At 43.5% G+C, this 22,535-nt stretch overlaps 1 protein-coding gene across 6 annotated transcripts in view; it reads right to left on the bottom strand.

The window, feature by feature from the left end:
• LOC134346577 (butyrophilin subfamily 3 member A1-like) overlaps positions 1-22,535 on the bottom strand; it is a 154,027-nt gene that overhangs the window by 74,221 nt on the left and 57,271 nt on the right. For all 6 annotated transcript variants that reach the window (XM_063048002.1, XM_063048000.1, XM_063048005.1 and 3 more), the window contains 3 exons: positions 14,442-14,528; positions 6,258-6,605; positions 212-559 (listed from right to left, as the gene is read on the bottom strand). In XM_063048002.1, the coding sequence (XP_062904072.1) occupies positions 212-559; positions 6,258-6,605; positions 14,442-14,528 (783 nt within the window). The remainder of the gene's footprint in view (positions 1-211; positions 560-6,257; positions 6,606-14,441; positions 14,529-22,535) is intronic.

The following is a 22,535-nucleotide window of genomic DNA, read 5'->3' as shown; positions in this document are numbered from 1 at the left end:
GTAGCCCCAGTCTAACTCAATACAGCCCTCACAACTTATTGTGTAATTGTGTAATTACTTGCACTGTAATTTCTCTGCAACAACAGCACTATGTTCCACATTGTTTTCTTATTACTACCTCACTATACTTGTGTATGAAATGATCGATCTGGATGGCATGCAAAACAAAAGCTTCCCACTACACCGTGGTACAAATGGCAATAATACTCACTGAGAACATGCAGTTCAACTGTAGATTGTTTGAAGTCAGTTCTGTCTTCAACTGAACATGTATATTGCCCTTCATCATCTGGCCTTACGTTCTTTAATCTGAGGGAAATGATTCCTTCGGTAATTTCATCTTTAAACAGGTCTGCCCTTCCTCTGTAATCCTGGTGTTGGGCGAGGGGATCATCTTGCCCATGTCTGTACACGTGGATGGGTGAGCTGAGACCTGATTTCAGCCACTGCACTGTCATGTTGCTGGCAGAGGTTGGTGGGAACAGCTCACATTCCAGTACAACATCTCCACCTGCAATTGCTACAAAAGGCTCTTCGGGTACAAGTAGGATAAAATCACCTGGAGAGAAATAATTGAGAAACAAGGAACCCATATTGAACATTGATCAGGAACCTGTTAGCCAATATGCAAATCAACTACAACACAACCAGGACTGTGAACTCAAATGAAAAAAGTCTCAAAAAGTATTACGATTTTGATTACCATATAACCATGTAATCATACAACAATTACTGCACGGAAACAGGCCATCTCGGCCCTTCTAGTCCATACCGAACTCTTACTCTCACCTAGTCCCCACCTACCTGCACTCAGCCCATAACCCTCCATTTCTTTCCTGTCCATACAGCTGTCCAATTTAACTTTAAACAACAACATCGAACCTGCCTCAACCACTTCTGCTGGAAGCTCGTTCCACACAGCTACCTCTCGCTGAGTAAAGAAGTTCCTCCTCATGTTACCCCTAAACTTTTGCCCCCTAACTGTCAACTCATGTCCTTTTGTTTGAATCTCCCCCACTCTCAATGGAAAAAGCCTATCCACGCCAACTCTATCTATCCTCCTCATAATTTTAAATACCTCTATCAAGTCCCCCCTCAACCTTCTATATTCCAAAGAATAAAGACCCAACTTGTTCAACCTTTCTCTGTAACTTAGGTGATGAAACCCAGGTAACATTCTAGTAAATCTTCTCTGTACTCTCTCTATTTTGTTGACATCTTTCCTATAATTTGGTGACCAAAACTGTACACAATACACTAAATTTGGCCTCAGCAATGCCTTGTACAATTCCAACATTACATCCCAACTCCTATACTCAATGCTCTGATTTATAAAGGCTAGCATACCAAAAGCTTTCTTCACCACCCTATCCACATGAGATTCCAAACCGGTTATGTCCGGTTTGCTTCCAGTTCCTTGTGCTGTTGAGGACAGGAACAGGGAGATAAGGGATCCGAATGTGTGGCTGAGGAGCTGGTGCGGGAAGCAGGGATTTAGATTCTTAGACCACTGGGATCTGTTTTGGGGCAAGGATGAATTGTACAAAAGGGACGGGTTGCACCTTAACAGGCGGGGGACCAGCATTCTGGCAGGTAGGTTTTCCACTGCTGCACGGGTGTGTTTAAACTTAGTAGTCGGGGGGAGGAGAGGAAATATAAGGATGGAGTTAAAGGGAAAGAGAGAATAAGGAAAGTTAAGAAAGACAACAGAATTAACGGGGCAGAAAGCTCAGGAAGGGATCGGAGAGAATGGCCAATTGCAATAGGAATCGATGTGAAAGGTGAGGGAGTAAAGGATTAAAAGTATTATATATTAATGCGCGAAGTATAAGAAATAAAGTGGATGAGCTTGAGGCTCAGTTGGAAATTGGCAAGTATGATGTTGTGGGAATAACAGAGACATGGCTGCAAGAGGACCAGGGCTGGGAAATGAATATTCAAGAATATACGTCCTATCGAAAGGACAGACAGGTGGGCAGAGGGTGTGGGGTGGCTCTGTTAGTGAGGATTGAAATTCAGTCCCTTGCGAGGGGGGACATAGAATCAGGAGATGTAGAGTCAGTATGGATAGAACTGAGAAATTGTATGGGCAAAAAGACCCTAATGGGAGTTATCTACAGGCCACCAAACAGTAGCCTGGATATAGGGTGCAAGTTGAATCAAGAGTTAAAATTGGCATGTCACAAAGGTAATGCTACAGTTGTTATGGGAGATTTTAACATGCAGGAAGACTGGGAAAATCAGGTTGGTACTGGACCCCAAGAAAAGGAGTTTGTGGAGTGCCTCCGAGATGGATTCTTAGAGCAGCTTGTACTGGAGCCTACCAGGGAGAAGGCAATTCTGGATTTAGCGTTGTGTAATGAACCAGATTTGATAAGGGAACTCGAGGTAAAGGAGCCATTAGGAGGTAGTGACCATAATATGATAAGTTTTAAACTACAATTTGAGAGGGAAAAGGGAAGATCGGAAGTGTCAGTATTACAGTTGAACAATGGGGACTATGGAGTCATGAGGGAGGACTGGCCAAAGTTGACTGGAAAAATACCCTAGCAGGGATGACAGTGGAACAACAATTGCAGGTATTTCTGGGAATAATACAAAGCTGCAGGATCACTTCATTCCAAAGAGGAAGAAAGGTTCTAAGGGGAGTAAGGGGCGACCGTGGCTGACAAGGGAAGTCAAGGATAGTATAAAAATAGAAGAGAAAAAGTATAACATAGCAAAGATGAGCGGGAAGCCAGAGGATTGGAAAACTTTTAAAGAGCAACAGAGGATAACTAAAAAGGCAATACCTGGAGAAAAGATGAGATACGAAGGCAAGCTAGCCAAGAATATAAAGGAGGTTAGTTAAAACTTCTTTAGGAGTCTGAAGAGGAAAATATTAGTTAAGACCAAAGTTGGGCCCTTGAAGACAGAAACGGGTGAATTTATTACGGGGAACAAGGAAATGGCAGACAAGTTGAACAGGTACTTTGGATCTGGCTTCACTAGGGAAGACACAAACAATCTCCCAGATGTAATAGTGGCCGGAGGACCTAAGGTAATGGAGGAACTGAAGGAGATTCACAGTAGACAGAAAATGGTTTCGGATAGACTGATGGGACTGAAGGCTGATAAATCCCCAGGGCCTGAAGGTCTGCACCCCAGGGTACTTAAGGAGGTGGCTCTAGAAATCGTGGATGCATTGGTAATTATTTTCTAATGTTCTATAGATTCAGGATCGGTTGCTGAGGACTGAAGGGTAGCTAATGCTATCCCACTTTTTAAGAAAGGAGGGAGAGAGAAAACAGGGAATTATAGACCAGTTAGCCTGACATCAGTGGTGGGGAAGACGCTGGAGTCAATTATAAAGGATGAAATAGCAGCACATTTGGATAGTAGTAACAGGATTGGTCCGAGTCAGCATGGATTTACGAAGGGGGAAATCGTGCTTGACTAATCTTCTGGAATTTTTTGAGGATGTAACTATGAAAATGGACAGGGGAGAGTCAGTGGATGAAGTGTACCTGGACTTTCAGAAAGCCTTTGATAAGGTCTCACATAGGAGATTAATGGTCAAAATTAGAGCACATGGTATTGGGGGTAGGGTACTGACATGGATAGAAAATTGATTGGCAGACAGGAAACAAAGAGTTGGGATTAACGGGTCCCTTTCAGAATGGCAGGCAGTGACTAGTGGGGTACCGTCAGGACTGACGAAGGGTCTCGGCCCGAAATGTCGACTGTACCACTTCTTAGAGATGCTGCCCGGCCTGCTGCGTTCACCAGCAACTTTTATGTGTGTTGCTTGAAATTCCAGCATCTGCAGATGTCCTCGTGCTGGAGTATTGTTTACAATTTTGGTCTCCAAATTTGAGGAAGGACATTCTTGATACTGAGAGAGTGCAGCAGAGGTTCACAAGGTTAATTCCCCGGATGGCGGGACTGTCATATGTTGAAAGATTGGAGCAATTGGGCTTGTATACATTGGAATTTAGAAGGATGAGAGGGAATCTGATGAAACATATAAGATTATTATGGGATTGGACATGCTAGAGGCAGGAAACATGTTCCCGATGTTGAGGGAGTCCAGAACCAGAGGCCACAATTTGAGTACAAGGGCTAGGCCATTTTGAACGGAGTTGAGGAAATACTTTTTCACCCAGAGAGTTGTGGATCTGTGGAATGCTCTGCCTCAGAAGGCAGTGGACGCCAGTTCTCTGGATGCTTTCAAGAAAGAGTTAGATAGAGCTCTTAATGATAGCGGAGTGAGGGGATATGGGGAGAAGGCAGGAACGGGGTACTGATTGTAAATGATCAGCCATGATCACAGTGAATGGCGGTGCTGGCTCGAAAGGCAGAATGGCCTACTCCTGCACCTATTGTCTATTTGTTTACCTAGGAGAACGGAAAAGAGGTTCTGCGGATGAAAACAAGATTCCTGGATGTTATGTTGCGTCCCAGGTGCCAAGCTCCTGGACATCTTGGATCGAGTCCTCAGCATTCCAAAGTTGGATGGTCAACAGCCAGAGGATGTGGTCAATGTAGGCACCAATGGCATAGGTAGGAAGAGTGATGCTGTTCTGCAAAGTGAGTTCAGGGAGTTAGGTGCCAAGTTAAAGGGCAGGACATCCAGGGTTATGATCTCAGGATTGCTACCCATGCCAAATGTTATTGAGGACAAAAAAAGGAAGATTACACCCTTTAACATTTGGCTAAGGAGTTGGTGTAGGAGGGAGGGCACAAGATAAACAGCATTATGAAGGACCCCACGCACCCCTCATACAAACTCTTCTCCTTCCTGCCATCTGGCAAAAGGCACCGAAGCATTCGGGCTCTCACGACCAGACTGTGTAATAGTTTCTTCCCCCAAGCCGTCAGACTCCTCAATACCCAGAGCCTGGACCGACACCAACCTTCTGCCCTCTACTGTGCTATTGTCTTGTTTGTTATTATTTATTGTAATGCCTGCACTGTTTTGTGCACTTCATGCAGTCCTGGGTAGGTCTGCAGTCTAGTGTAGTTTTTGCGTAGTTTTACATAGTTCAGTGTAGTTTTGTATTGTTCCATGTAGCACCATGGCCCTGAAAAACATTGTCTCGTTTTTACTGTGTACTGTACCAGCCGTTATGTTCGAAATAACAATAAAAGTAACTTGACTTTTCTTGGCTTGAAGATGTTTCATATATGAAAGTTTTGATTACAGGAGATGGGTTGCGATGTTGAAGTTGTATTATTTGGAGTATTGCGTACAGTTTTGGTCACCCAGCTACAGGAAAGATGTAAATAAGTTTGAAAGAGTACAGAGAAACTTTACAAAAATGTTATCAGGTCTGGAGGATCTGAGTTGCGGAAAGATTGAATAGGTTAGGACTTCTTTCCTTGGAACGCAGAGGACTGACAGAAGATTTGACAGCTGTATACAATATAATGAGGGATATAAATAGGGTAAATGCAAGCAGTCTTTTTCCATTGAGGTTGGGTGAGACTACAACCAGAGTTCATGAGTTAAGGGTGAAAGGTGAAAAGTTTAGTGAGCTTCTGAGGGAAAACTTCTTCACTCGGAGGTTCCTGAGAGTATGGAATAAGCTGCCAACACAAGCAGAGCATGCAAGGTCGATTTCAATGTTGAAGAGAAGTTTGGTTAGGTACTGTACATGGTTGGCAGGGGGGTGGACGGCCATGGTCCCAGTGCAAGTCGATGGGGGTAGGCAATTCAAATGATCCAGCATTGACTACATGGGACAGAGGGCCTGTTTCTGTGTTGGACTTTTCTATGACTCTGTGACTAAGATTTGAGAAGAAACTGAAGAGTTGTGAACAAAGCCTGATCCTTCATGCAAACCAGACTCTTCCACTGATTCTGTCTACACTTCCCACTAGGTTGGGAAAGCAGCCGATATAATCACCGACCCCACCCACCCTTGTCATTCTCTCTTTTCTCCTCTCCCATTGAGCAGAAGATACTAAGCCCCGAGAGCACAAACCACCAGACTAGAGGACAGTTTCTATGCCATGGTTATCAAACTCCTGAATGGACATCTCACACACTGAGATATGAACACTTGTAGCCCCAGTCTAACTCAATGCAGCCCTCACACCATATTGTCTAATTGTGTAATTACTTGCACTGTAATTTCTCTGCAACAACAGCACTATATTCCACATTGTTTTATTTTTACTACCTCAATATACTTGTGTATGAGATGATCTATCTGGATGGCATGCAAAACAAAAGCTTCCCACTATACCTTGGTACAAATGGCAATAATACTCACTGTGAACACGCAGTTCAACTGTAGCTTGTTTGAAGTCAATTCTGTCTTTAACTGAACATGTATATCGCCCTTCATCGTCTGGCCTTACGTTCTTTAATCTGAGGGAAATGTTTCCTTCGGTAATTTCATCTTTAAACAGTTCTGTCCTTCCTCTGTAATCCTGGTGTTGGGCGAGGGGATCATCTTGTCCCTGTCTGTACATGTGGATGGGTGAACTGAGACCTGATTTCAGCCACTGCACTGTCATGTTGCTGGCAGAGGTTGGTGGGAGCAGCTCACATTCCAGTACAACATCTTCACCTGCAATTGCTACAAAAGGCTCTTCGGGTACAAGTAGGATAAAATCACCTGGAGAGAAATAATTGAGAGACAAGGAACCCATATTGAACATTGATCAGGAACCTGTTAGCCAATATACAGATCAACTACAACACAACCAGGACTGTGAACTCAAATGAAAAAAGTCTCAAAAAGTATTACGATTTTGATTACCATATAACCATATAATCATATTACAATTACAGCACAGAAACAGGCCATCTCGGCCCTTCTAGTCCGTGCTGAACTCTTACTCTCACCTAGTCCCACCGATCTACACTGAGCCCATAACCCTCCATTCCTTTCCTGTCCATTCAGCTGTCCAAGTTAACTTTAAACGACAACATTGAACCTGTCTCAACCACTTCTGCTGGAAGCTCGTCCACACAGCTACCACTCTCTGAGTAAAGAAGTTCCTCCTCATGTTACCCCTAAACTTTTGCCCCCTAACTCTCAACTCATGTCCTTTTGTTTGAATCTCCCCCACTCTCAATGGAAAAAAGCCTATCCATGTCAACTCTATCTATCCCTCTCATAATTTTAAATACCTCTATCAAGTCCCCCCTCAACCTTCTACGTTCCAAAGAATAAAGAACTAACTTGTTCGACCTTTCTCTGTAACTTAGGTGATGAATCCCAGGTAACATTCTAGTAAACCTTCTCTGTACTCTCTCTATTTTGTTGACATCTTTCCTATAATTTGGTGACCAAAACTGTACACAATACTCCGAATTTGGCCTCACCAATGTCTTGTATAATTTAAACATTACATCCCAACTCCTATACTCAATGCTCTGATTTATAAGGGCCAGCATACCAAAAGCTTTCTTCACTAACCTATCCACAGGAGATTCCACCTTCAGGGAACTATGCACCATTATTCCTAGATACCTCTGTTCTACTGCATTCTTCAATGCTCTACCATTTACCATGTATGTCCTATTTTGATTAGTCCTACCAAAGTGTAGCACCTCACATTTATGAGCATTAAACTCATCTGCCATCTTTCAGCCTACTCTTCTAACTGGCCTAAATCTCTCTGCAAGCTTTGAAAACCTACTTCATTATCCACAACTCCACCTATCTTAGTATCATCTGCATACTTACTCATCCAATTTACCACCCCATCATCGAGATCATTAGTGTATATGACAAATAACATTGGGCCAGTACAGATCCCTGAGGCACACTACCAGTCACCGGCCTCCAATCTGACAAACAGTTATCCACCACCACTCTCTGGCGTCACCCATCCAGCCACTGCTGAATCCATTTTACTACTTCAATATTAATACATAACGATTGTAGCTTCCTAACTAACCTTCCATGTGAGACCATGTCAAAGGCCTTACTGAAGTCCATATAGACAACGTCCACCGCTTTACTCTTGTCAACATTCCTAGTAACCTCTTCAAAGAATTCAATAAGATTTGTCAAACATGACCTTCCACGCACAAATCCATGTTGACTGTTCCTAATCAGACCCTGTCTATCCAGACAATTATATATACCATGTCTAAGAATACTTTCCATCAATTTACCCACCACTGATGTCAAACTCACAGGCCGATAATGGCTAGGTTTACTCTAGAACCCTTTTTAAACAATTACATTCCAGTTCTGGTCACCTCACTATAGGAAGGATGTGGAAGCATTGGAAAGGGTACAGAGGAGATTTACCAGGATGCTGCCCGGTTTAGAGAGTATGCATTAAGGGAGCTAAGGCTTTACTCTTTGGAGAGAAGCAGGGTGACAAGAGACATGATAGAGGTAATCAAGATATTAAGAGGAATAGATAGAGTGGACAGCCAGTGCCACTTCCCCAGGGTACCACTGCCCAATACAAGAGGACATGGCTTTAAGGTAAGGGGTGGGAAGTTCAAGCGGGATATTAGAGGAAGGTTTTTTACTCAGAGAGTGGTTGGTGCGTGGAATGCACTGTCTGAGTCAGTGGTGGAGGCAGATACACTAGTGAAATTTAAGAGATTACTAGACAGGTATATGGAGGAACTTAAAGTGGGGGGGTTATATGGGAAGCAGCGTTTAAGGGTCGGCACAACATTGTGGGCCGAAGGACCTGTACTCTGCTGTACTGTTCTATGTTCTGTACATTGAAATGGCTAAGTTAGCAGCTGGTTTTAACACAAGTTTGCATATAAATTTACTAAAGATTATAAAAAATAAACGGGCAGACTATTATATAAATGGGGAAATAATTCAAAGTTCTGAGATGCAACAGGACTTGGGAGTCCTCGTACAGGATACCCTTAAAGTTAACCACCAAGTTGAGTCAGTAGTGAAGAAGGCGAATGCAATGTTGGCATTCATTTCTCGAGGAATAGTGTATAGGAGCAGGGATGTGATGTTGAGGCTCTATAAGGCACTGGTGAGACCTCACTTGGAGTACTGTGGGCAGTTTTGGTCTCCTTATTTAAGAAAGGATGTGATGACGTTGGAGAGGGCACAGAGAAGAGTCACTAGAATGATTCCGGGAATGAGAGGGTTAACATATGAGGAACGTTTGTCCGCTCTTGGACTGTATTCCTTGGAGTTTAGAAGAATGAGGGGAGACCTCATAGAAATATTTCGAATGTTGAAAGGCATGGACAGAGTGGATGTGGCAAAGTTGTTTCTCATGATGGGGGAGTCTAGTACGAGAGGGCATGACTTAAGGATTGAAGGGCGCCCATTTAGAACAGAAATGCAAAGAAATGTTTTTAGTCAGAGGGTGGTGAATCTATGGAATTTCTTGCCACGGGCAGCAGTGGAGGCCAAGCCATTGTGTGTATTTAAGGCAGAGATTGATAGGTCTCTGGATAGCCAGAGCATCAAAGGTTATGGTGAGAAGGTGGGGGAGTGGGACTAAATGGGAGAATGGATCAGCTCATGATAAAATGGCGGAGCAGACTCGATGGGCCGAATGGCCGACTTCTGCTCCTTTGTTTTATGGTCTTAATAGGTTGTGTGAACCTGGCCTTTTGTCCTTGGAACAACAGAGGATGACAGGTGACCTGATAGAGGTGTATAAGATGATGAGAGGCATTGATCATGTAGATAGTCAGAGGCTTTTCCCAAGGCTGAAATGGCTAACACAAGAGGGCAGAGGTTTAAGGTGCTTGGAAGTAGGTACAGAGGAGATGTCAGGTGTAAGTTTTTAACGCAGAGAGTGGTGAGTGTGAGGAATGGGCTGCCGGCAACGGTGGTGGAGGCTGATATGATAGGGTCTTTTAAGAGACTCCTGGATAAGTACATGGAGCTTAAGAAAATAGAGGGCTACAGGTAGCCCTTTGTAATTTCTAAAGTAAGTATGTTCGGCACAGCATCGTGGGGTGAAGGTCCTGTATTCTGCTGTAGGTTTTCTATGTTTCTATCACACTTGGCATCGTGCCAAAGAGAAACAAAACCCTAATGCAGAAACTAGCCTACTTAACAAACATTTTCATCATATGAACTAGTTGAACAAGTTTCTGAATTTCCTGGAGAAAACGTTTTGACTTCAAATGACAAGATACTTGGATTTAAAAGGATACTGAATCTCTGGAAAATTCATGTTGCAAAAGGAAATCTTGAAAAGTTTCCATTGTTGTTTGGGCTTGAGAGTGAGGAAGGATATCAGAAAGTCTCGACTCTAAATGAAAGTCACCTGGAAGAACTGCAGAACAAAACTGAACAGTATTTTTGCTCCCTTTCAACTCAAGTGTATGACTGGTTGAGGGAATCTTTCTCTGAATCTTCTGCTCAGCCTGAGAGCTTGACTTTGAGAGAAGAGGAAGAACTTTGTGAGCTGCACTCAGGATTAGTTTTAATGACCTGACCCTGGATAAATTCTGGATTTCTGTAGAAGAAGAGTATCTTGCCATTGGAAAGCAATGAACATTTTGCTGCAGTTTTTAACTTCTTCCACGTGTGAGCAAGCTTTTTCTTGCTGAAAAAGCAACAAGAGCAAGGATAAAAATCATCTTGTTTCAGCTGAAGGTGAAATCCATGTGTGCTTATCTCAAGTTTGACCCAGAATTGAAAAATTTAGTTTGTTTGCCTTATGAGTTTTAAAAATTGATGGAAGGGAAAGAAAGAGATTAATTCCAAGAAAGGTAAACTGAGCTAACTATCTGTTTTCTTTTCAAGAAAGGCCAGCTAAAAATACATTCTCTATTCAAAAGAGCATTGACAATTATTTTTCAATGATTATATCTACAACATGGATTAGTTCCTGAGGATTGGAGGGTGGCTAATGTAACCCCGCTTTTCAAAAAAAGGAGGGAGAGAGAAACCAGGGAATTATAGACCGGTTACCCTGACATCAGTGGTGGGGAAAATGCTAGAGTCAGTTATCAAAGATGTGATAACAGCACATTTGGAAAGCGGTGAAATCATCGGACAATGTCAGCATGGATTTGTGAAAGGAAAATCATGTCTGACAAATCTTATAGAATTTTTTGAGGATGTAACTAGTAGAGTGGATGGGGAGAACCAGTGGATGTGATATATTTGGATTTTCAAAAGGCTTTTGACAAGGTCTCACACAGGAGATTAGTGTACAAACTTAAAGCACACAGTATTGGGCATATGGTATTGATGTGGATAGAGAACTGGTTGGCAGACAGGAAGCGAAGAGTGGGAATAAATGGGACCTTTCCAGAATGGCAGGCAGTGACTAGTGGAGTACCGCAAGGCTCAGTGCTGGGACCCCAGTTGTTTACAATATATATTAATGATTTGGACGAGGGAATTAAATGCAGCATCTCCAAGTTTGCGGATGACACGAAGCTGGGCGGCAGTGTTAGCTGTGGGGAGGATGCTAAGAGGATGCAGGGTGACTTGGATAGGTTAGGTGAGTGGGCAAATTCATGGCAGATGCAATTTAATGTGGATAAATGTGAGGTTATCAACTTTGGTGGCAAGAACAGGAAAACAGATTATTATCTGAATAGTGGCCAATTAGGAAAAGGGGAGGTACAACGAGACCTGGGTGTCATTGTATACCAGTCATTGAAAGTGGGCATGCAGGTCCAGCAGGCGGTGAGAAAGGCGAATGGTATGTTGGGATTCATAGCAAGAGGATTCGAGTACAGGAGCAGGGAGGTACTACTGCAGTTGAACAAGGCCTTGGTGAGACCACACCTGGAGTATTGTGTGCAGTTTTGATCCCCTAATCAGAGGAAAGACATTCTAGCCAAAGAAGGTTCACCAGATTGATTCCTGGGATGGCAGGACTTTCATATGATGAAAGATTGGATCGACTAGGCTTATACTCGCTGGAATTTAGAAGACTGAGTGGGGATCTTATTGAAACATATAAAATTCTAAAGGGATTGGACAGGATAGATGTAGGAAGATTGTTCCCGATGTTGGGGAAGTTCAGAACAGGGGGTCACAGTTTAAGGATAAAGGGGAAGCCTTTTAGAACCGAGATTAGGAAAAACTTCTTCACACAGAGAGTGGTGAATCTGTGGAATCCTCTGCCACAGGAAACAGTTGAGGCCAGTTCATTGGCTATATTTAAGAGGGAGTTAGATATGGCTCCTGTGACTAAAGGGATCAGGGGGTATGGAGAGAAAGCAGGTACAGGTTTCTGAGTTGGATGATCAGCCATGATCATAATAAATGGCGGTGCAGGCTCGAAGTGCCGTATGGCCTACTCCTGCACCTATTTTCTATGTTTCTACTGATCACACTAACGTACTGTGATCTGTAGATATAATTTTTATGCAGGGGTTCCCTGAGACCTAAAAATTATTTCTACAGTTCCTCCAGGTAAAAAGTTTGAGAAAGGCTGCTCTAAATATCTGCATGACAATTTTCCTCTGTGATCAATTGTTTGGAGATATATAGCAGAATTAGGCAGATGCAAGTTCCTGATGACAAGTAACCAACACACTCTGGAAATTAGCAGAGATGTTTCCTCACACCACAGAGTACCCCCACACCACAATGGCCTATCTGAGTGGTTTCACCGCTCCTCAAAGGCTGCTCTGAGGGCTTCCCTGACCTATGGGTCTTGGCATTATCATCGCGCGTGGGTCCTCCTGAGGCTCAGAATAGCTCCAAGAGGACCTGCAGTCATCCATGGCTGTTGGTATAACGGCAGCCATTACGAGACCCAGGCGATTTCATTCCTGACACCACGACTGCCTTGTCGACCATTCAATACGTGCCACCCTCTTCAGTAAATTCAATTACTTTTCACCTATTCCCACCTCCCGTCATGGTGCACAGCACACTTGGCTTCCATTCCGCCTACATTCCACCTCGTTTGTTTTCATCCGACGTGATGCACACCAACATCCCCTTAGACCCTTAACGACGACCCATTCCACATTTTGGAATGGGGAGAAAAGACTTTTATCACAGATAAGAGGGGTAAACCTGAACATATATTGGTAGATCACCTTAAACTGACCCACCAGGATGTGGAGGATTCCACTACCAGGCACCTGGCATCACAACGTGACCATGAGTGTGTCAACACTCCTCTGGAGGAGCCGAGGCACCTGCTGTTCCTCCTCCCATGGAACACAGAACCTGAGCTGGGCAGCTCGTCCAAACTCCGGACAGGGTCACAATGCCGGTTTTAGTGAAGTATGGGGGGGTTGTATGGTCATGTAATTAGTGGAAATATATATCATTAACAACCACAGACATTGAGTTGGAGCTTCATATTAAACGCTGGTCTGACTTAATTATATTAAGTTTATAACCATGCATTGTGTTCAGGGTTTGGAGTACAATAAAGGATTTGTTATGACTTTTCTTAATGCATTGTGGTCAGAGTTTGGAGTACAATAAAGGATTTGTTATGACTTCTCTTAAACATAAAATGTCTTCACCATTTTTATTCGTGAAAACCTACAATATTCTCTAAAGGCAGAGTGCACTGAGGAAAAGCTTTTGGATGGAAGGTCAACTTTCGGGTGCACAGAACCCAAAATGTGCAGATTTCACAGTGAAGGGCATTTGAACAAGCTGTTCCTGACTTGCTGTTCATGGCCTGTTTAACATTCTTTCACAGACATCATATCATTTATATGCCATGAATTTGGCACAGAGCCTAATGATGACTTGCCCTCACAAATATTGCTGGATGCAAACCACTCTTTGCTTTCTCAACTTACAAGATTGGTACATCAATTATTCTTGAGGATGAGCTGATGTTTTGCTTCCTTGAACTGCTCCGTTACTTCTGGTGAATGTCTCCCAGTGTTGCTGGGGAGGGTGTTCCACCATTCAGACACTGCTGGGGAAGGGATTCCTATACAGGGTGTGTCTGAGCCAACAAATGCAATGCTAGTAAAAATGGAAAAGCCCAGCAAGAAATCGTATGAATCCAGGACCACTGGAGTCCTGATGAAGGGTCTCAGCCCAAAACAGTGACTTCTAATTCTTCTCCATAGATGCTGCCTGACCTGTCAGAATTCCTCCAGCATTTGCTGAGTTACTCTGGATTTCCAGTATCCGCAGAATTGTCTGTCTGTGTCTGCGCGCACGTGCGTGCGTGCGTCTACATGTTTACTGGTTTTCCTGTGATTCATGGGAGTTCTAGCAGAAGTCATTGTGGGGGTTTGATTAGATACACACCAAAAACTAAACTCAATACTCTCATACATTTCATCTATCTCACAAATTAATACATATAAAAGTCAGCAATTTATAGCTTTTAACCAAATAAAAGGCACTTGAAAATGGTTTTGTAATTATAGACATCTATAATCTCACTTTCAAGGATAGGAATGGGACATTCATTCATTGCAATTAGGTAGTGTGAACAATTTCATAAGTTACTAAATATAAAACACTTCATCTTCTGATTCCATGTGTCTACTCTGTGAGATAAAGAAACATAATTAAACAAGATTTTGTGGTAATTACCTTGGAGTGAGATGAGAATCTCATTCAGTAACAGCAGAGTGCAGTGAATCACTCTCATCTCAGCAGAAGAGTCGAGAGGCTGACAAGCTGGGAGAGAGAGAGGGGTTGTAGGGAGGGGGAGTGGGGTAGTGGTGGAGAGAGAGAGAGAGAGAGAGAGAGAGAGAGAGAGAGATGTTATTCCTGTCATTTGACGGAAGCTGTGAGCATCCCCTCCCTCACTGTCCTCAGCACCAATGTTCACCAACCCAATAACCTGAGAAAAACTGTCCTTGGCCTTTCCACACAAGGTGGGGACAAGTTCCTTGGCAAAGGAGCACCAGGTTCAGCACTGAGCCCCCACCTCACTTTAGAAATGTAGGGAACATTTCTAACCAACAAACTTGTATGAAAATAGGGAAATTATTGTCAAGATTTTGATAATTAGATTAGTAAAATGTATTTACATACTCCGGAACAGTATAATGTTCAGTAATATAAAGGTACAATCATCACAGTATCATATTAGTAAAAATATTGTGCCTGTACATGTTTAAACCAGTTGTTCCCGAAGATTCAACAACACTCTGACCATTGCTGGCAAGTCCAATGGGAATTGTAGCTGGGAAATGTTGCTGGGGTGCTATCAGGAAGTATAGGGTTCCTGATCTCTCATGAGTGGAGAATTTATTCATCATTTAAGCCACAAAAGCACTAGACCCTTTGATAACTAGCACATTTCATGGACTTTGATAGATTTACAAAACGGAACAGGATGGAAACAGGCCAGTAGGTCCACAAAATTTGTGATAACACCAAACATCTTAACATCTGCCGGACGATGCTGAGGATGTTCTATGAGTCAGTGGTGGCCAGTGCGATCATGTTTGCTGTTGTGTGCTGGGGCAGCAGGCTGAGGGTAGCAGACATCAACAGAATCAACAAACTCATTTGTAAGGCCAGTGATGTTGTGGGGATGGAACTGGACTCTCTGACGGTGGTGTCTGTAAAGAGGATGCTGTCCAAGTTGCATGCCATCTTGGACAATGTCTCCCATCCACTACATAATGTACTGGGTGGGCACAGGAGTACATTCAGCCAGAGACTCATTCCACCGAGATGCAGCACAGAGTGTCATAGGAAGTCATTCCTGCCTGTGGCCATCAAACTTTACAACTCCTCCCTTGGAGGGTCAGACACCCTGAGCCAATAGGCTGGTCCTGGACATTTCCTGGCATAATTTTCATATTACTATTTAATTATTTATGGTTTTATTACTATTTAATTATTTATGGTGCAACTGTAATGAAAACCATTTTCCCCCGGGATCAATAAAGTATGACTATGACTATGTCTATGACACCCACTGACATTAATCCTGCCCTAATTCATTTTATTCTCCTCACATTCACATCAATTCCCCAGATGTTCCCCTGGTCATTACAGTATTTACAGCAACCAATTAGTCTACCAATCTGAGAGTTTATGGGATCTGTGAGGAAACTAAGCATGCAGGGCAATCCTGCACAGTCACAGAGAAAACGTGTAAATTCCACAAACAAGCCTTAAGGTCAGGATTACAACTTGGTCATTTAAACTCTGAACCAATAATACTATATGAGCCACAAAGTTTATCATGACCAACATATGCAGCAACATTTCTCACAAAGGGCCAGCAAGTGATCGAGCAACTGAAGAACCTGGCTGTAAACAGTGACAGAGAACAATCAACACTTCCACTGTCAAAAACTGAACTTCATGTATTTTGTGTCATTTCTTGCTTTTCATAAAACATGCACAAGGAGAAAATCCCCCAGAAGTTTAAAAAAACAGCCAAGTATTGATTAACTCCAGAAGAGTTAAGTGCACTCTAGGCTTTTAATACATGGCAAAGAATAAAGGGTAAAATTGTGGAAATGAAAGAGAACTTTGGCAAAATTGTTCAGTTCAACAACACTGTTGTTCAGAAACGGAAAATTATATGCAAGTAAAATATATTGTGCTGTATACCAAATTTCTGAAGACTTCAGCAGGCCAGGCAACATTTGCAAAGAAAATAAGTCAATATTTTGGGCCAAGGGCCTTTCATCAGAATGGCAAAAATAAGACAAGTTTGCTTTAAGTTGCAAATTCCTGTACAGTGGAGAGAAGGTATAATTCCTGTGACAGGGTGCAGATAGGGTTGTTATCAGAAATATTAGTAAAAAAAAAACAGCTAATACTGTCAAAAGGGAGAGAAACACCAGCGTTAAGTTCCCGATGACTGATATGAATGAGGAGTACCTGTATGATAATGATGAGGGACTGTGCCTAGAATCTGGGAGTTTGAAAACACAGAAGCCAGTGGGGAAGGATATTAAACTGGGTTCACATTAAACTCAGAAACGATTGTCAGCTTAGAAAGGAAGGAAGTTGTTTGACCACCCGCGCACCCCCCCCCCACACACACACACACACACACGCACACACACAAATTTAAAGGATTTCAATGTGAAGATCCATGTGGATCTTCCAGAACAAGCTGCTCACACTGTCCACAAGACCCAAACTCTTCTCCAGATCACAAAAGAAGCAGTTGTGCATGAACTGGGCTGTCTGAAGAGACATGGTATTCTGTCCCATTTGAACTATGACTGGGTTGCTCCCATTTCCCGTCATTCCAAAGCGGGGTGAAACAGTGATGCTGTGGGACTAAATTGCTACATGAAAGTTCATACAGTACACATAACTCAATTTTTTTGCAACTGGACAGGCAAATGGATTCAGTAAGATGAAGTTATCCATCTCTAAACAGCAGATGGGCCTGAATCCAGTGACTGACGTGTCTCACAATTAACACACACAAAGGGCGTGTGGAGCTTAAACAGCATCAGAGTTTATGCACTGTGCAGCAGATGAGATTTTGGATCAGCTGATTATGTTCTTTGCTTCATTTGTGAAATCCTGGTTTCAGTATGGAGCTACCATGAGTAGTGATGGTCAGACAGTAATCTTAATGGAATCAGCGTCAGCATGCAAAATGCCAATTTCCACAAATATTAAAGCATTACATGGCCTGTCAAACTGATGCTGGAGTTCAAGGCCTCAGAGCAAAGTCGATGCAATTATCAAAGTACCACCTTCAGCTGATGCAGTGGAACTCAGGTCAGTCTAGAGTTTGTTGAATTATTAGATGTCAACCTTCATGCAACCATTTCAGGGGTCAACATGACCAAATGCCAGATAGAACTGTCTCCTGCATTGCAGAAAAGCAGTAACTTTTAGAGGTGACTGACACACTAAAGTTCAGAGGCATGTTGCTAAGGCCATCAAAAAACAAATTTTCCAAAGAAACAATATGGAATCATGTCCTTTCAAAAAGCATAGAATTAGCCTCAATAGGGAAGCCTAATATTCTACGCAATGACTTTTTGATAGTAAGATCAGCAATTTACAGATCAGAACTGTTTCCAGTGGGGTTCTCGATTATGACACTCTGAGGTTGAAGAAACAGTTACTGAGTATCACCCTCGTATTTCAGACCAACTCTTGGGTATGACTAGATCAAGATGGAGAATTTGAGAGTCAGTGTTTTGTCAAACTGCTGAAAATTCACCTCTCCAAAGCCCCTCCATGTGTGGAACTGCCTGCGGACAAACAATGTCTGCTGGTCACAATTTGTGTCCACTCAAAACGTCTGGAAATGCTTCCCACAGAGTGACTGTGACTAACATGAGTGTGAGTCCTAGGAGACAATTGCTTGCAGCTTTTAGATTATAAAGAGTAATGGTGCTGCTTCTTCACTTCAATCAATGACACTGGTTCCATCCCGACCTCACTCTGGGACTGTCTGTTGGGAGTTGCACAGTCTGAGACTGATGGGTTTCCCCTGGGAGCTCCAGTGTCCTCCCACATCCCGAAGATGGGTTGGTTGATAGGTTAATCTGCTGCTGTAAATTCCCCTACTTTATTTGGCACTCAAGAGTAATAAGTTTCTGGGGAAAATAACAGGAAAATAGAACAAGAGTCACTGCTGTTGGATTCCACACAGACTCCCTGAGCCAAATGGCCTCCCCTTGTAACAAATAAAATATGAGGCACAGAAAATTCAAATCACACTTTAGTCAGAAAAACAGGACATTCAGACAATCATCCTGAACAGTCTGTCGGTGTCCATGCTCCGTGCCATCCTCCTCTTCTCAGTACACAATATCCAGTTCATCTCTAACCATCAATCTCCTGTATGAGATTTTAAAAGACATCCAACAAGACCTTCTCCCAACCTCCGACTGAATCAATAAGGGATGGAAATATGAAATGTGCAACAAGACAGCCCCGGGAAACACAAATAACAAGAGTGAAAGCGGAGGGAGGAGTGGGATCTCTCCAATGAGCTGTGCAGTTTGCCCCAACACCCAGACCCGGGAAGCCCCCACAGACCTGCCAATGAGTTTCAGCGCGGGGAACAGAAAGTTTCCCTCCTCCCTCCTTCCAGACAATTAGTGCCTGTCACAGTCTGAAAGATAGGTCACAGAAGAGGCGGAAGAGTAAGGCTTTAGAAATTAGGACCACAAAGAGGTGGTCGCTGGAGACAGAGGAGTGGCTACAGGATTGCTTCGAGTCAGCAGACTGGGCCCTGTTCAAGGACTTATTTATGGATATGAATGAAGACACCATGGTTGTCATGGAGTTATAAAAAAAATCAACTGTGTCCCCACAAAATCGCTCAGATAACTCATGTTCTTGATATTTATTGCTTATTTATTATAAGACCATAAGACCATAGGAGCAGAATTAGGCCATTTTGGCCCATCTAGTCTGCTCCACTATTCAATCACGGCTGATCCTCTTTTCCCTGCTTCAACCCCATTCCTCGGCCTTCTCCCCGTAACCTTTGATCCCATGGCCAATCAAGAACCTGTCAATCTCTGCCTTAAATACACCCAACGACCTGGACTCCACAGCTGGGTGTGGTAATAAATTCCACAAATGGATCACCCTCTGGCTAAAGAAATTTCTCCACATCTCTGTTTTAAATGGGAACTCCTCTATCCTGAGGCTGAACCCCCTTGTCCTCGAATTCCCCACCATGGGAAACACCCTTTCCACATCCACTCTGTCTTGGCCTTTCAACATTCAAAAGGTTTCAATGAAATACCCACTCATCCTTCTTCATTCCAGCAAGTAAAGACCAAGAGCCATCAAACATCCTTTCTTTCTTTTTGTATTTACACAGTTTTTTGTATTTTGCACACTGGTTCAATGCCCAATCGGTGCGTTCAACCAGATATGATTATTATTCTCTGGTTTTATTGAATATGGACACTGGAAAATGAATCTCAGTGTTGTATCTGGTGAAATATGTACTTCGATAATAAATTTATTTTGAATTTTGAAAGCCACTGCTGTAAGTAAACAAACCCCAAGATCCATCCAGTCTTCAAAGAGAGATTGCAAAGGGAGCTGGAAAGGACATATAATAAGGGTAATGTCACAATTGTAATGGGGAACTTCAATATGCAAGGGGATTAGGAAAATCAGGCTGGTGACGGCTTGCAAGAGAGGGAATTTGTTGAATGCCTATGAGACGGCTTTTTGGAGCAGTTTGTGCTTGAGTCTACAAGCTGAAAGGCTATCTTGGATTGGGTGTTATGTAATAATCCAGATTTTATTATGTAAAGTAATCCTTTGGAAGCAGAGATCATAATACGATTGAATTCATGCTGCAATTTGAGAAGGAGAAGCACAAATCAGATGTGTCAGTATTGCAATGGAGTAAAGGGAATTACAGAAGCATGAGAGAGGAGCTTGCTCAGGTGGATTGGAGGGGGATACTGGCACGGATGACAGCAGAGCAGAGGTGGCTGTTGTTTCTGGCAGTAGTGCACAAGGCACAGGATAGATACGTCCCACAGAAGTAGCTCTGAAATGGCAGGGGTAGTCAACTGTGGCTGACGAGGGAAATTAAGGATGGCATAAAAGCCAAGGAAAGGGCAAACGTGAGTGGGAAATTGGATGACTGGGAAGTTAAAATCCAACAAAAGGCAATTAAAAAAAGCCATAAGTAGGGAAAAGATGAAATATGAAAGCAAACTAACCAATAACATAAAGCAGGATACTAAAAGATTTTTTCAGTTATATTAAGAGGTAAAGGAAGCTGAGAGTTGATATTGAACCACTGGGAAATAATGCTGATGAGGTGGTAATGAGGGACAAAGAAATGGCGAATGAACTTAATGAGCTCTTTGCATCAGTCTTCACTGTGCAAGACAAAAACAGTGTGCCAGAGGTCCACAAGTGTCAGGGAGCAGGAGTGAGTGCCATTGCTGTTACAAAGGAAAAAGTGCTCAGCGAACTCAAAGATCTTCATGTGGATAAGTCACCTGGACCAGATGGACTATGTTCCAGACTGAGAGAGGTTGCTGAAGAGAAAGCAGATACAATCTTTCAAGCAACACACATCAAAGTTGCTGGTGAACGCAGCAGGCCAGGCAGCATCTCTAGGAAGAGGTATGGTCAACGTTTCGGGCCGACACCCTTCGTCAGGACTAACTGAAGGAAGAGTTAGTAAGGGATTTGAAAGTGGGAGGAGGAGGGGTAGATCCAAAATGATAGGAGAAGACAGGAGGGGGAGGGATGGAGCCAGGAGCTGGACAGGTGATTGGCAAAAGGGATACGAGAGGATCATGGGACAGGAGGCCCGGGAAGAAAGACAAGGTGGGGGGGAACCCAGAGGATAGGCAAGGGATATGATCAGAGGGACAGAGGGAGAAAAAGGAGAGTGAGAGAAAGAATGTGTGTATAAAAATAAGTAACAGATGGGGTACGAGGGGGAGGTGGGGCATTAGCGGAAGTTAGAGAAGTCGATGTTCATGCCATCAGGTTGGAGGCTACCCAGACGGAATATAAGGCGTTGTTCCTCCAACCTGAGTGTGGCTTCATCTTTACAGTAGAGGAGGCCGTGGATAGACATGTCAGAATGGGAATGGGATGTGAAATTAAAATGTGAGGCTACTGGGAGATCCTGCTTTCTCTGGCAGACAGAGCGTAGGTGTTCAGCAAAGCAATCTCCCAGTCTGCATCGGGTCTCGCCAATATATAAGAGGCCACATCGGGAGCACCGGACGCAGTATATCACCCCAGCCGACTCACAGATGAAGTGTTGCCTCACCTGGAAGGACTGTTTGGGGCCCTGAATGGTGGTAAGGGAGGAAGTGTAAGGGCATGTGTAGCACTTGTTCCGCTTACACGGATAAGTGCCAGGAGGGAGATCAGTGGGGAGGGATGGGGGGGACGAATGGACAAGGGAGTCGTGTGGGGAGCGATCCCTGCGGAAAGCAGAGAGACGGGGGAGGGAAAGAATGGTTTAGTGGTGGGATCCCGTTGGAGGTGGCGGAAGTTACGGAGAATAATATGTTGGACCCGGAGGCTGGTAGGGTGGTAGGTGAGGACCAGGGGTACCCTATTCCTAGTGGGGTGGCGGGAGGATGGAGTGAGAGCAGATGTATGTGAAATGGGGGAGATGCGTTTAAGAGCAGAGTTGATAGTGGAGGAAGGGAAGCCCCTTTCTTTAAAAAAGGAGATCATCTCCCTCGTCCTAGAATGAAAACCCTCATCCTGAGAGCAGATGCAGTGGAGACGGAGGAATTGCGAGAAGGGGATGGCGTTTTTGCAAGAGACAGGGTGAGAAAAGGAATAGTCCAGATAGCTGTGAGAGTCAGTAGGCTTATAGTAGACATCAGTGGATAAGCTGTCTCCAGACACAGAGACAGAAAGATCTAGAAAGGGGAGGGAGGTGTCAGAAATGGACCAGGTAAACTTGAGGGCAGGGTGAAAGTTGGAGGCAAAGTTAATAAAGTCAACGAGCTCTGCATGCGTGCAGGAAGCAGCGCCAATGCAGTCGTCGATGTAGCGAAGGAAAAGTGGGGGACAGATACCAGAATAGGCACGGAACATAGATTGTTCCACAAAGCCAACAAAAAGGCAGGCATAGCTAGGACCCATACGAGTGCCCATAGCTACACCTTTAGTTTGGAGGAAGTGGGAGGAGCCAAAGGAGAAATTATTAAGAGTAAGGACTAATTCCGCTAGACGGAGCAGTGTGGCGGTAGAGGGGAACTGATTAGGTCTGGAATCCAA

Source organism: Mobula hypostoma, chromosome 5 (genome assembly GCF_963921235.1).
Source record: "Mobula hypostoma chromosome 5, sMobHyp1.1, whole genome shotgun sequence".
Classification (NCBI taxonomy): domain Eukaryota; kingdom Metazoa; phylum Chordata; class Chondrichthyes; order Myliobatiformes; family Myliobatidae; genus Mobula; species Mobula hypostoma.
Note: the sequence above shows the minus strand (reverse complement) of the source record. Positions and strands in the feature narration are given on the sequence as shown.